General features: G+C 43.0%; 1 protein-coding gene across 1 annotated transcript; it reads right to left on the minus strand.

Annotated features, from left to right (window-relative positions):
* Window positions 1–7249: 7249 nt before the first annotated feature.
* LOC131204558 (interferon-inducible GTPase 5-like) lies at window positions 7250–11058 on the minus strand. Its single transcript, XM_058195946.1, has 3 exons — window positions 10997–11058; window positions 10487–10885; window positions 7250–8574 (listed from the first exon to the last, which is right to left on the minus strand). The coding sequence occupies exons 2-3, from the start codon at window positions 10522–10524 to the stop codon at window positions 7314–7316; spliced, it is 1299 nt and encodes a 432-aa protein (XP_058051929.1). The 5' UTR covers window positions 10525–10885; window positions 10997–11058; the 3' UTR covers window positions 7250–7313.
* Between the last annotated feature and the right edge of the window lie 2530 nt (window positions 11059–13588).

Consider the following 13588-nt stretch of genomic DNA (forward strand, 5'->3'; position numbering starts at 1 on the left):
TGCCTCCCACCGACCCGTACGCTCACACAGAGAGGGTCTTCTCAGGGTGCCGTCCGCCAAGCAATGTCGGCTGGCGGCCCCCAGGGGAAGGGCCTTCTCTGTTGGAGCACCTACCCTCTGGAACGAACTTCCCCCTGGTTTGCGTCAATTACCTGACCTTCGGACCTTTCGCCGTGAATTGAAAACGTATTTGTTTATCCAAGCGGGACTGGCTTGATTTTTAAATTTTTAAATTTCTGAATTTTAATAATTTTAACTGGGGTATTTTATTATGGGTCTAATTCGACGGTTTTAATTTTCGGCCATTTATAAAATATGTATTTTAATTGTTGTTTTAATTTGTACACTGTATTGTTTTAAATTTGGCTGTACACCGCCCTGAGTCCTTCGGGAGAAGGGTGGTATAAAAATCTAAATAATAAATAAATAAATAAATAAATAAACTAATTAAATTTATAGTATTCCAAACTTGGTAATTCAAGCTCCTTTCCCCTTTCATTCCCTTTTCTTACAATAAGCTAAAATTCTCTTCGGAAGGTAACCACTTCAAGGCTTTCTTTCAGTTTCCATTTTCTTTAAACGATGACGTGGCACCTTAAGTTTCTAAACAAACTTAAATCGGTTGAGCCTTTTATGATCTAACAAATAGTTTTGGGATTCAGCCAGAACCTCTTCCAGGAACCTGATACCGTATCTGAAAGAGGCTTTCTTGTGTCAGAGAAATACATGCAAGAGGATTATCTGGTGGATTGTGTTTAATGGCAACCATTTTGTGTAGAGAATGATTCATGCTACGTTACGATAACGAAGCAAACAAAAACGGTCAGGCTGCCTGAAGGTAACCACTTCAAGGCTTTCTTTCAATTTCCATTTTCTTTAAACGATGACGTGGCGCCTTAAGTTTCTAAACAAACTTAAATCGGTTGAGCCTTTTATGATCTAACAAATAGTTTTGGGATTCAGCCAGGACCTCTTCCAGGAACCTGACACCGTATCTGAAAGAGGTCAGAGAAATACGTGCAAGAGGATTATCTGGTGGATTGTGTTTATTGGCAACCATTTTGTGTAGAGAATGATTCATGCTACGTTACGATAACGAAGCAAACAAAAACGGTCAGGCTGCCCGCAGCAATTATTCAACTCTTAGAAGTAATAACAGCTGTTAAAAATTATTAAAACGAGGACACAGCTGGTGAAAATGACCCCTGTAGCATTAAATGAGAAGTCTTAGAAGAGGGGTCCCCAACCTTGGCAACTTTAAGCCTGGTGGGCTTCAACTCCCAGAATTCCCCTATTCTGGAAGTTGAAGTCCTCCAGGATTAAAGTTGCCAAGGTTGGAGACCCCTCTCTTAGAAGATATTAGATCAAGTGTGCTCGCTATTGAAAACTCTGCAAAGGGTCACTTCAGTATTCTTTAGTCAGTTCATTCAGGGTTGAGTGACATGAGGGCTTTACTGCTGCTGCTACTACTACTACTACTATACTACTACCACTACTATCACTACTATTATTCTTATTATTATCTTTTATTCATTAAACATGAAACTCAGTTAACTGAACATTAAAAAATGCATCACAAATACCATTGACTGGTGCAAATGGTTGATATGGGTTGCTGCCAGCATCCTAGGTATCAACCAGGTGCCTTCTTAAGATGTACGAAGTTCCAAGTATTATCATCTTCCTCCTCCTCCTCCTCCTCCTCTTCTTCTTCTTCTTCTTCTTCTTCTTCTTCTTCTTCTTCTTCTTCTTCTTCTTCTTCTTCTTCTTCTTCTTCTTCTTCTTCTTCTTCTTCTTATTTACTTTATTCATTAAACATGAAACTCAGTCAACTGAACATTCAAAAATGCATCCCAAATACGATTGACTGGTGCTAATGGTTGATACGGGTTGCTGCCAGCATGCTAGGTGCCTTCTTAAAATATACAATGTTCCGAGTAGCGCAGTTTATTGCAGTTCCGCTGGTGTTATTGCAGGAAGCTGCAATTTCTTGATGTGTTTTGTAAAATTCTTGGACATGGTTACCAAGTGGCCCGATGACAATGGGTATCACTGTTACATGTTTCATCCATAGCCGTGTAGTTTCGATGGCCAGGTTGCGATATTTCATGATTTTTTCCAGTTCTTTTTTCTTCGACTCTGGCATCTCCTGGTACCGCGATGTCAATAAACTTTACGGTTCAGCCCTTGACAACCGTGATATCTGGCATGTTGTTGTTATTATTGGTATTATTATTATTATTATTATTCGCATAGTCAGCCAGATGTTCAGACTGGGTTGGCATTTTTTTCTACCCATTGAGTCCTTACCAAGGACCTGGGATAGGCAAATCTGGATGTTTGACGGTGTTACAGATGTCGTCTCAGGATGTCAGCAGTTCCAAGTAAAGACTCCTTCTGCAATTGACTGATGGCAAGTTTGTCAATGCCTTCGGTGTTCAAGTGATGCTCCAGTTGTTTTGGGACTGCACCCAAGGCGCTTGTTATTGTTATTGTTATTATTATTATTATTATTATTCCTGCCAACAGCAACTTTCCATGGCTGTCAATATTCGGCATCAGAAAAGAAAAATGCAGGTAGTCCTTGACTTACGACTACAATTGAGCCCAGCATTTCAGTTGTTCATTGAGACATTTGTGAAGTGAGCTTTCCCCCATTTTACGGCCTTTCTTGCCTCGGTTGTTAAGTGAATCAGTGCAGCTGATAGGTTAGTAACCTGGTTGTTAAGTGAATCTGGTTTCCCCATTGATTCTGGGATCACATGACCTTGGGACGGTCATAAATATGAACCAGGTGTCCAAGCATGTGAATTTTGACCATGTGACCAGGGGGATGTTGCAACGGCCGTCAGTATGAAAAATGGTCATAGGTCACTATTTTCAGGGACGTTGTAACTCTGAAGAGTCACTAAACAAATAGTTGTAAGCAGGGGATTCCCCGCATTTCAAGGAAAGAAATCAATACACTAATGAGCTACCAGCTGGACCATAAGGAAGGCTGAGCGCTAAAGAATTGCTATCTCAGTGCTATCCCGGTGTCTGGAAGCCGTACGGGTCTGGAAGCCGTACGGGTCTGGATGGGGAGAAACAGACTCAAGCTCGATCCCTCCAAGACGGAGTGGCTGTGGATGCCGGCATCCCTGTACAGTCAGCTGCAGCCGCGGCTGACTGTGGGGGCGAGTTATTGGCCCCAATGAAAAGGGTGCGCAACTTGGGTGTCCTCTTGGATGGGCGGCTGTCGTTTGACGATCATTTGGCGGCCGTCTCCAAGAGGGCCTTTTACCAAGTTCGCTTGGTCCGCCAGTTGCGCCCCTTCCTTGACCGGGATGCCTTATTTTTATTTATTTATTTATTTTATTAAATATTTATACCGCCCTTCTCCCGAAGGACTCAGGGCAGTGTACAGCCAAAATAAAACACGAAATATATACAAATTAAAACATTTAAAACCTAGCAAATTACAAAAAGGCTGATAGTTAAAATTTAGAAATATTAATAAAACCCCAATTTAAAATCAAAACTACTTATGCCAGTCCCGCTTGAATAAATAGGTGTGTTTTGAGCTCACGACGAAAGGTCCAAAGATCAGGCACTTGACGTAAGCCAGGGGGAAGTTCGTTCCAGAGCGTCGGTGCCCCCACAGAGAAGGCCCTGCTCCTGGGGGCCGCCAGCCGACACTGTTTGGCGGACGGCACCCTGAGGAGACCCTCTCTGTGAGAGCGTACGGGTCGGTGGGAGGCATAAGGTAACAGCAGGCGGTCTCGTAAGTACCCGGGTCCTAAGCCATGGAGCGCTTTAAAGGTGGTAACCACTTATGCACGGTCACTCATGCTCTTGTCTCTTCCCGTTTGGATTATTGCAATGCTTTCTACATGGGGCTGCCCTTGAAGTGCACCCGGAGGCTGCAGCTAGTCCAGAATGCAGCTGCGCGGGTAGTAACGGGAGCCACTCGTTGCTCCCATGTAACACCACTCCTGCGCAGTTTGCACTGGCTTCCTGTGGTCTTCCGGATGCGCTTCAAGATTTTGGTTACCACCTTTAAAGCGCTCCATGGCTTAGGACCCGGGTACTTACGGGACCGCCTGCTGTTACCTTTTGCCTCCCACCGACCCGTACGCTCACACAGAGAGGGCCTTCTCAGGGTGCTGTCTGCCAAGCAATGTCGGTTGGCGGCCCCCAGGGGAAGGGCCTTCTCTGTTGGAGCTCCTACGCTTTGGAATGAACTTCCCCCTGGTTTATGTCAAGTGCCTGATCTTCGGACTTTTCGCCGTGAGCTGAAAACGCACCTATTTATTCAAGCGGGACTGGATTAAAATTTTGTTGGGGTTATTTATATTTTAAGATTTTAAATTGTTTTAAATTTTTCGGCCACATCATAATATGTTTCCTTTTAAATTTCTTTTAATTTGTATACAGTGTATTTTTACTTGGCTGTACACCGCCCTGAGTCCTTCGGGAGAAGGGCGGTATAAAAATTGAAATAAATAAATAAATAAATAAATAAATAAAGGATTGAGGCCTTTGAACTCTGGTGCTGGAGAAGACTCCTACGAGTTTCTTGGACTGCAAGGCGACCCAACCGGTCAGTCCTAGAGGAGATCAACCCTGACTGCTCTTTAGAAGGCCAGATCCTGAAGATGAAACTCAAACACTTTGGCCACCTAATGAGAAGGAAGGATTCACTGGAGAAGAGCCTAATGCTGGGAAAGATTGAGGGCAAAAGAAAAAGAGAACGGCAGAGAACGAGGTGGCTGGATGGAGTCATTGAAGTAGGCATGAGCTTAAATGGACTCCAGAGGATGGTAGAGGACAGGAAGGCCTAGAGGAGATCAACCCTGACTGCTCTTTGGAAGGCCAGATCCTGAAGATGAAACTCAAACACTTTGGCCACTTAATGAGAAGGAAGGACTCACTGGAGAAGAGCCTAATGCTGGGAACGATTGAGGGCAAAAAAAGAAGGGGACGGCAGAGAACGAGGTGGCTGGATGGAGTCACTGAAGCAGTCGGCGTGAGCTTAAATGGACTCCGGGGGATGGTAGAGGACAGGAAGGCCTGACGGAACATTGTCCATTGGGTCACGATGGGTGGAACATGACTTCACAACTAACAACAACAACAACAACAAATCAGCTACCATCTTCATTCTGGAGGAATAAGTATCTGATCTTACCCAGTGATGGGCAGCAATTAACATCCTGGGCAGAGTTATGCTAAGAAAAAGATTTGCTCAATGTGAAGGTTTCACTCAACCTGCCAGCAGGAAATAAAAGGTTTATTTATTCTGCTTTCCTGGTTTCTCTCTTTGCTTACCTAACGTTGTTATTTACCCAGCCATTTAGAGGTAGTTATTTTGAGTGCATAGATGCTCTGTAGGAGATTAAGCTAATAATAATAATAATAAAGAGAAAGCCAGTAATTTTTGGGATATGTTGGAGGGGTTTCATATAAGGGAAATTCCTGTCATATGATGCCTGTTTGTAGGTTTTGTTGGATGAGCAGAGCAGAACAGACCGATGATTTTATGTAAGAGATAGAATAATTGTGAAATAGAGAGTAGAAAATCAAAGGGACAGTCACCATGCAGAGCAACTAGAGCAGGGGTGTCAAACTCGATTTCATTGAGGGCCATATCAGGGTTGTGTTTGAACTCGGGGCTGTGGGGCAGGGCTGTGGGCATGTTCCAAGTGAAGCCAACTCTAACCCCACGTAATTTAAATTCCAGCTCTGACCCCCCCGCAAAGTATATCCTCAGTTACATTAGCCAAGAAAGCAATTTCCCAGGTTGTAGAGATCACTCCCCTCCACCCACTGTGGGTTACCTTGGAGACGGCCTTGACAGAGATATGGCTGGAATGTGCTTTTGTTTTAACTGCCTTGTGCTGCAGTTGCAGAGTTCGTTTTCCCATCCCCCTTGCCTACGGCAACTCAAGAGCAGGCTGGGGATGCTTTGCGAGTTGACAGATACCTTTAGCACCCCTGTCTCATTCCTTGGGGAGGACTTGATAGGTGGATAAAAATGCCAAATCCAGTCTAAACACCTGGCTGACTACGCAACCAACTCTAATACTAATACTTTATTGATTAGGCAAATATCAGAATACAAAATGCAAAAGAACAGTAATAAGACCCTATTGTTGAAAATAAAATAAAGGACATAAAATAAAATGGAAATCATATTTCTGTGCCATCGCTACAATTTATATCAGATCCACATATGCACTTCTCAATGATAGTGTTTGGTTCAGATCAGTGGTGAAATCCAATTTTTTTTACTACCAGTTCTGTGGGCGTGGCTTGGTGGGCGTGGCTTGGCTTGGTGGGCGTGGCTTGGCTTGGTTTGCCGGGCGTGGCAGGGAAAGGATACTGCAAAATCCCCATTCCCTCCCCACTCCTGGGGGAAGGATACTCAGAGTTTCCATTCCCACCCCTCTCTGGGGCCAGCCAGAGGTGGTATTTGCCGGTTCTCCGAACTGCTCAAAATTTCCACTACTGGTTCTCCAGAACCTTTCAGAACCTGCTAGTTCACCCCTGGTTCAGATGAAGGGCCATATTATACGTAATTAAAGAGGGGGAATTGTGGGATGATTTTTTTCCTGATAAGATGGAAGCACTATAACTATGCACATTGTGAGTTTCCCTATCACAAAATCTATATTTCGTGTAATCAAATTTCAGCATTGCAGATTTCGTTGTAGCTAAGTATTGAACTTGGTCCTTGAATGACCGCAGCTCCTATGCTTTGAAACATAAGTTGAATGGTTTTTTTTAAAAAAAAACCTATATTTTGCCTTATTAAATTAAATTAAAACTAAATCTAATGGGGACTCCTGTCTGGTCATGGATTTAATAATTTTCCCCATCTGACACATTAAAAAATGTGTTATTCCCAGGGGTGGGCTTCAAAATTTTTAGCAAGGGGTTCTCTGCCCCGTTGCTGGGTGGACGTGGCTATGGTAGGCATGACCTAGTTGGCCTCCTGCACCATGGCAGGGGAAGGGTGTTTTTGCCCTCCCTGGGCTCTGGAGGCTTTCTTTGAGCCTACGGGAGGAAAAAAATGGCCTCCCCAGGCTTTGGAGGCTCTCCCAAACTTCCGGTAGGCCTGTTTTTCACCCTCCCTGAGCCTCCGCACACGCTCTGCACTTACCTCGCATTCAAAACAGGCCGTGTGGGGACTCCTGGGAGGGGCGGGACAGGGTGGGCGGGGTCAGCCAGGAATGGGATTTGGGGGTTCTCCGAACTGTACAGAATCTTAGCTAGGGGTTCTCCCAAACCCCCAGCAGCCCACCCCTGGTTATTCCTAAAAACAACAGCCCTCAATCTGCAGTAATTTTTGGAACTGCATCCAAGGATTTGAAAGCTGGCATTTTTTTTAATATTCTCAGGTCAATAATAGTTTTTGAATTTTCAGGGTCTGTCTTCTTCGGTTTGATAGCTGCAATTACAATATTCTGGGTGTCTTTCTTAACATCTGACGGAAGTTTCTTCAGGGTGAAGAAAGAGGAAACAAGTGAAATTACTACCGACAATATGCAGCCGATGATGGGGAAACGGTCCCAGTAGAAATATTCTGCAAGCATCACTGACGATCCCAGGGAATCTGGCAGCCTCTGTAAAACCATTTTCTTTTTGGACTGGGAGGTCACCATCGATTTCAGGTGTGGGAGGACCACTTTAATGAACTTGGCAAGTTTGGAGAGAGACGTGTCATCCACGCCAAATTTACGGCGGCACCAGGAACCAAATCTAAAGAGGATGATAAGCCCCCCTACGAATGCAATTCCTGGGATGGGGATCCCAGCTATAAATCCGGACAGAACCGTGAGCAACCAGCTGTTTTTCTTCATTTTGCCCACCTTCCTTTCCAAAATAGGAGAAAGGACAGCAAGAATCTTCTTCCACAAGAACTCGCTCGTCAAGGTTTCCCGCAGAGAGGGGAAATCAAAGCGGCGGGGCTCCTTGTTGGAAACGGCAAAGACGTGAGGTTCTTTCACCCCTTTATTTCTCAAGGACTCCCTGCAGGAATCTACGGGGAGGAAGAGATCCTCCTCACCATCCTTAGATGGTTGTAGCTTCTTAGCTTCCTCCAACTGCAGGTCTGCCTTCGTTTGAACCAGAGAAAACTCTTTGTCCATTTTTTGGATCTTAAGCGCAAGGTCCCAAGGAATGGCCTGGAAAATCCGGGGGCCTACTATGATGAAGTAATGGAAGTCCTTTAAGTCTACCTCCTTGCCATCGGCATCTTCCGCCCGAAGTAATTCTTTGTTCCATGTGATCTCTGAAAATTTGACCTGACCAAATTCTACCTTTGTGCGATCTGGGACGTCTGTTTTTGTAGAAACATCGGCCGCAGCTTCATCGGGCTCATCCAGATAAGGGCTCTGCACGGTGTTGATGAAGGAGGACTTCCCGGCATCTGGTTCTCCTACCACAGCAACGTGGAGAGGAAAATCTTCAAACGACTTGCTCGGTTGGTCTAGAATGTAAGAGAGGGCCTCAGTGAGCTTCCCTTCAGAAATAGCTGCCTCAAATTTTTTCCTACGTGAGGATCCAAATGTACCATAATCATGTCCGGAACTGCAAAAGGGAGAAAGTGAGAAGGTGGTAAACCTCAAACATTTCCACTGTTTGGAGCAGAACCATGTTCCAGAGACTCAGAAGAGTCAAGATGGTAGCCATGACCATTCCATCCAAAACTTGCCCCTTTATATATATATATGAGTTGCCTGGGCTAAGCCTGTAAAAAAGGGGGTGGGGCTTTGATCACATGATTGTACCCCCACCCCGCCACCCCGCCTTGACTTTCTGAACCTTTCTTGAGGTTGAAATTTGAATGCACTTGGCTTGGTGATGTTGTAGATCATGGTTGCCCAACTTTTTGGCTTGCCTGGCCTCATTGAATGAAGAAGAATTGTCTTGAGCTGCATATAACATACATACATACACACTCAAACACACACACACATATATAACACATATATTATATCAGGGGGTCTCCAACCTTGGCAACTTTAAGACTTGTGGACTTCAACTCCCAGAATTCCTCAGCCAATTTTTTTTTTTAAATTTCATTTTGTCACAACAGTATACACCATCATCGACATAAAAAAACAACACATCATAAAAGAAATATATATATATATATATATGTAAAAGTATGCAACAGCTATGTTAATTTGATATAATTAAGGGAACAATAGGACAGGAACGGTAGGCACTTTTGTGCTCTTTTGCACGCCCCTTATAGTCCTCTTAGGAATGGGATGAGGTCAATAGTAGACAGTTTTTGGCTAAAGCTTTTGGGATTTTGAGTAGAGACTATGGAGTCAGGTAATGAGTTCCAAGCGTTAACAACTCTGTTACAGAAGTCATATTTTCTGCAATCAAGTTTGAAGCGGTTGACATTAAGTTTGAATCTATTGTTTGCTCTTGTATTATTGCGATTGAAGCTGAAGTAGTCTTTTACAGGAAGGATATTGCAATAGATGATTCTGGGTATTAAAGTCCACAAGTCTTAAAGTTGCCAAGGTTGGAGATCCTTACATTATATTATTATATATGTGTATATTTAACATACATACATACATACACACACACATATTATATAAGTTTTATGTATTATATATATACATACACACACACATATTATATAAGTTTTATGTATTATATATAGAACACTTATAAAATATACGCGCTTTATATATATAAAACTTCCTTTATTTTTAAAATATTTTTCATTATCCTGTTGGGCCACATTACTAGCAGCCCAGGGCTGTATGTGATCCATGGGAGCGGGTTAGGCACGCTTGTTATAGACTATTTTGACTTTTTACGTAACCATTAAAATGTTTGGTAGCTTCTTTGAGGAAAATATACTATAGTAAAAATATTGTATATACATTAATACAATATTAACATCCACCACCACCACCACTTTCTCTCATCACTCTCTCTCTCTCTAATCAACTCTGTCTACATCTATCTATTCATCTCTCTCTCCAATCTTCCGCTCCTTTCTCTTCCTACATCTATCTTTCCTTCCTTCCTTCCTTCCTTCCTTCCTTCCTTCCTTCCTTCCTTCCTTCCTTCCTTCCTTCCTTCCTTCCCTTTCTTTCTTTCTTTCTTTTTCTTTCATCTATCTATCTATCTATCTATCTATCTATCTATCTATCTATCTATCTATCTATCTATCTATCTTCTATTTAAATATCTATTTCTTTCTTTATTAAACAATTAAGACCTGAGACACATAACAAGTCACTAATACTGCACAGTTAAAAGCAACAACAACAACAACAACAACAACAACAAACCAATAGGCAGCTGGGAACCTACTTGCCTATTGTCTCACTCCAGGTTGGAATTCCTGTCAACCTGGCCTAAGGAAGCTCCATAAGTAAGTAAGCAAGCACATAAGTCTGGAAATAAGACTTATTATTATAAGTTTATTATTATTATTTTGAAACTTAGTTCAAAAATTATCCGTTACCTGCTCCCAGGTAGATTTTTTGGGTCACTTTCAGCCATGGTCTTTTTTTTTCTCTCCCTCTATCCACAGGGTGCCTCCTTCTTTCTCCTCTTTCAGTTCAAGTTGTTTCTGCAGAAATTAAAAGGGCAACAACACCCAGAGACAACAAAAGGAGTCTTTTCTTCTTCTTTAGGCTGATGAGAGATTGTACAAGTACAGAAAAGTACAGTTATGTGTCCATTGGGAAAATGAAACATTCGTTTCAACGAGATGCCATCAAATCTGAACAGACCACATTTGTGTGTGATTTGTTTCTGCTCCAAGGATCTTCAGAAAACCCTCACGGTTCCTCAGGCAACTGTGGGGAACCATTTGAATGGGCCCATCGTCTTTGCAAAGATCTTGAGTGTCTACGACAACCTGAAACAACAACAACAACAACAAAAAATGATCCAACACAACAAATGACAGATAGCCATGTCTTCGTATCTAGGCCAAACATCACCAGCTCTGAATCAGAGCTAAAATTACCTGGGTCAAATCCATGGGTTGCATGGAGGCCACGGGATCTCAAGTCAACTTGGACCCAATTCTAAGATGGGATGTCCTTCAGAACCAAAAGGCTTGGAGAGAAGTCCCCCACAACCAGCTCTGAGAGCTTGAGCGCCACTGCAGTGACACACCAGCAACAGCCCAGGTTTCTCCTCATAATCCAGATTAACACACAGTCACTTACATAATACCTACCTCCAGGGCACAGTTAGTGGTCACTGGTGGGGTGTCCCGAACAGTCTCAACTACACGTCCTCTCTGAAATCATCATGAAATCTTGCAAGCGTGTGTGTGTGTGTGTGTGTGTGTGTGTGTGTGTGTGAAGAGAGATACCTGAGCTCTTGCATAAAGTTGTATTAACTAAAAACGGTTGATGATCTTTACCCAATAGAACATTTGGTTACTCAAGTCTTCCTTTCTCCACCTCTCATTATTTTCTTCTTTCATTTCTCAACTTCCCTTTTTTTGTTAATATAAAGATAGATCTATCTATCTATCTATCTATCTATCTATCTATCTATCTATCTATCTATCTATCTATCTATCTATCTATCTATCTATCTATCTATCTATCTATCTATCTATCTATACCAGGATTGTACACTGCCCAGGGTCACCTTGTGGGAAAGGGACAGCTACATAAACAGCAACAGCACTTAGACTTATATATCACTTCCATACTGCTTCATAGCACTATTAGAGCTGCGATGGCGCAGAGGTTAGAGTGCAGTACTGCAAGCTACTTCTACTGATCACCGGCTGCCAGCAGTTTGGCAGTTCGAATCTCACCAGGCTCAAGGTTGACTCAGCCTTCCATCCTTCTGAGGTGGGTAAAAATGAGGACCCAGACTGTTGGGGGCAATAGGCTGACTCTGTAAACTGCTTAGAGAGGGCTGTAAAGCAGTGTGAAGCGGTATATACTGTAAGTTAGGTGTTATTGCTATAGCACTCTCTGAGTGGTTTACCATGTGGATCCTCATTTTATGTGATTAATAAGCGAATAAGCCAATAAAATAGGTGTTTTCTCTTCCATTCCTTTTGTCCTTTGTCCAAGCTACTATACTTTTTCATGGCATCATTACAAGTCTTTTTGAATGACATTCCTTTTCTCTTTCCCCCATTTTGTAATTTTATAATTTTGACTTCATCCCTTGTTTTTTGTCCTGAAGGCTCTACCTCCATCTCTCTTATGGCCTCTGTGATGGGATTTCTAATTACAGACTGAGACAAACTAACTACTTCCCTTGCTCACTTTTACACCTATCCATCTCCCACTGTTAATGCCTCTGTCTCTCTTTATGGTCTCTGGAGTCATTAAACAAGCCTCCACTGAGATTTCCATAAACTATCCTGTCCAAATCGGAAAGAAAAACTACATAACGGTGTGAAATCTTATCTATTTATGCATGATGTGTCTGAAATTTCATACGGTTCAGGAATTGGTCTTGTTTTGTTGAAGTCTCTCTTTCTTCGGTAAGTTTTGTGTTGCATTTGGTTGGTTTGCTTGTTTGTTTTGTAGGGCGAGAGGCCTGACCTAAATTGTTGGATTGAGATCTCACAAAACACAACACAATTATAGGGATGATAAGAGTGTGAAACAGCCTTCCCTAATACAACATAAAAATAAGAATAAGAACTCTTATTGCTTTATATAAGATACCTGTTCTGTCCCCCCCCCACCTCAGTCTGGGAGGCACAAGCAATGACTTAATTAGCCAGCAATTCAATCCACGGCAGTTATCAGCTATGGCAGCAAACTAGCGAGCGTCTGCCAAGTTTCTCTGTTATCTTTTCTTGATGCCGGCGAATCAACCAGGAAACCAGGAACAAACACTACTTCAGCTCAAGTTCTCTCTAAGCAGTTGCTTTATTCGCCACGGAGTAGTATAGCAGCCCCTGCTGCTTTTATACCTGTGGGGTGTGGCTCCATGACTCAGCACTTCCTAGGCCTGCCCCACCCCTGCTTCTGTTGTTCCCACTTCTCCTGTCTATGAAACCTAGGGTCCAACCAGGACTGATTGTCCTCATCTGGGTCTGGAAGCATTGTCTGGGCGGGGGGAGATACAGGAGACAGAGGCCTCGTTATTTCTTCCACCTGGCCTGCCTCTGGCTCCTGGAGCTGAGCCAGGGAAGCCGGCCCTGCAGAAGAGAGCCCTGACAGCCCTTCCCCCTCACTCTCTGAGTCACTCTCTGGCAGGGGACCAGGCCCGGTGTGTGTGTGTGTGTGGCTGGAGCCACGACAATACCTTTGAAATTTTGTAAGATCCAGGATTTTGAACTCCTGTTCAATTCAATTTATTATTACAGTCTTAGACCAGAACAAATAAAGGTGCCCAGTCTATATGCACTTAAAAAGTCTAGTATAAAATAATAAATGACAACTAAAATCTATAATAAAACCCAGTGTCAATTATGCATGGTCTGATTATACGATAGTTGCAATCCCTAAACTGTGTGGCCCGTTGTAGGTTCCACACTAAAAGGGAAATGTCTCAGCAGTGCAAAGGGTTTGCCATAATCCTTATATAACATCACTACGGTGGAGAAGACAAGTTTTTACGATGAATCCCC

Source organism: Ahaetulla prasina, chromosome 10, assembly GCF_028640845.1.
Source record: "Ahaetulla prasina isolate Xishuangbanna chromosome 10, ASM2864084v1, whole genome shotgun sequence".
Taxonomy (NCBI): Eukaryota; Metazoa; Chordata; class Lepidosauria; order Squamata; family Colubridae; genus Ahaetulla; species Ahaetulla prasina.

Excerpts from the sequence above, each read along its gene's own strand:
- LOC131204558 (XM_058195946.1), bottom strand. The coding sequence starts at position 10,524 with ATGGCTGAAAGTGACCCAAAAAATCTACCTGGGAGCAG. Across the intron at positions 8,575-10,486 it reads AAAAATCTACCTGGGAGCAG|TTCCGGACATGATTATGGTA; the intron begins GTAACGGATAAT and ends TCCCTTTTGCAG.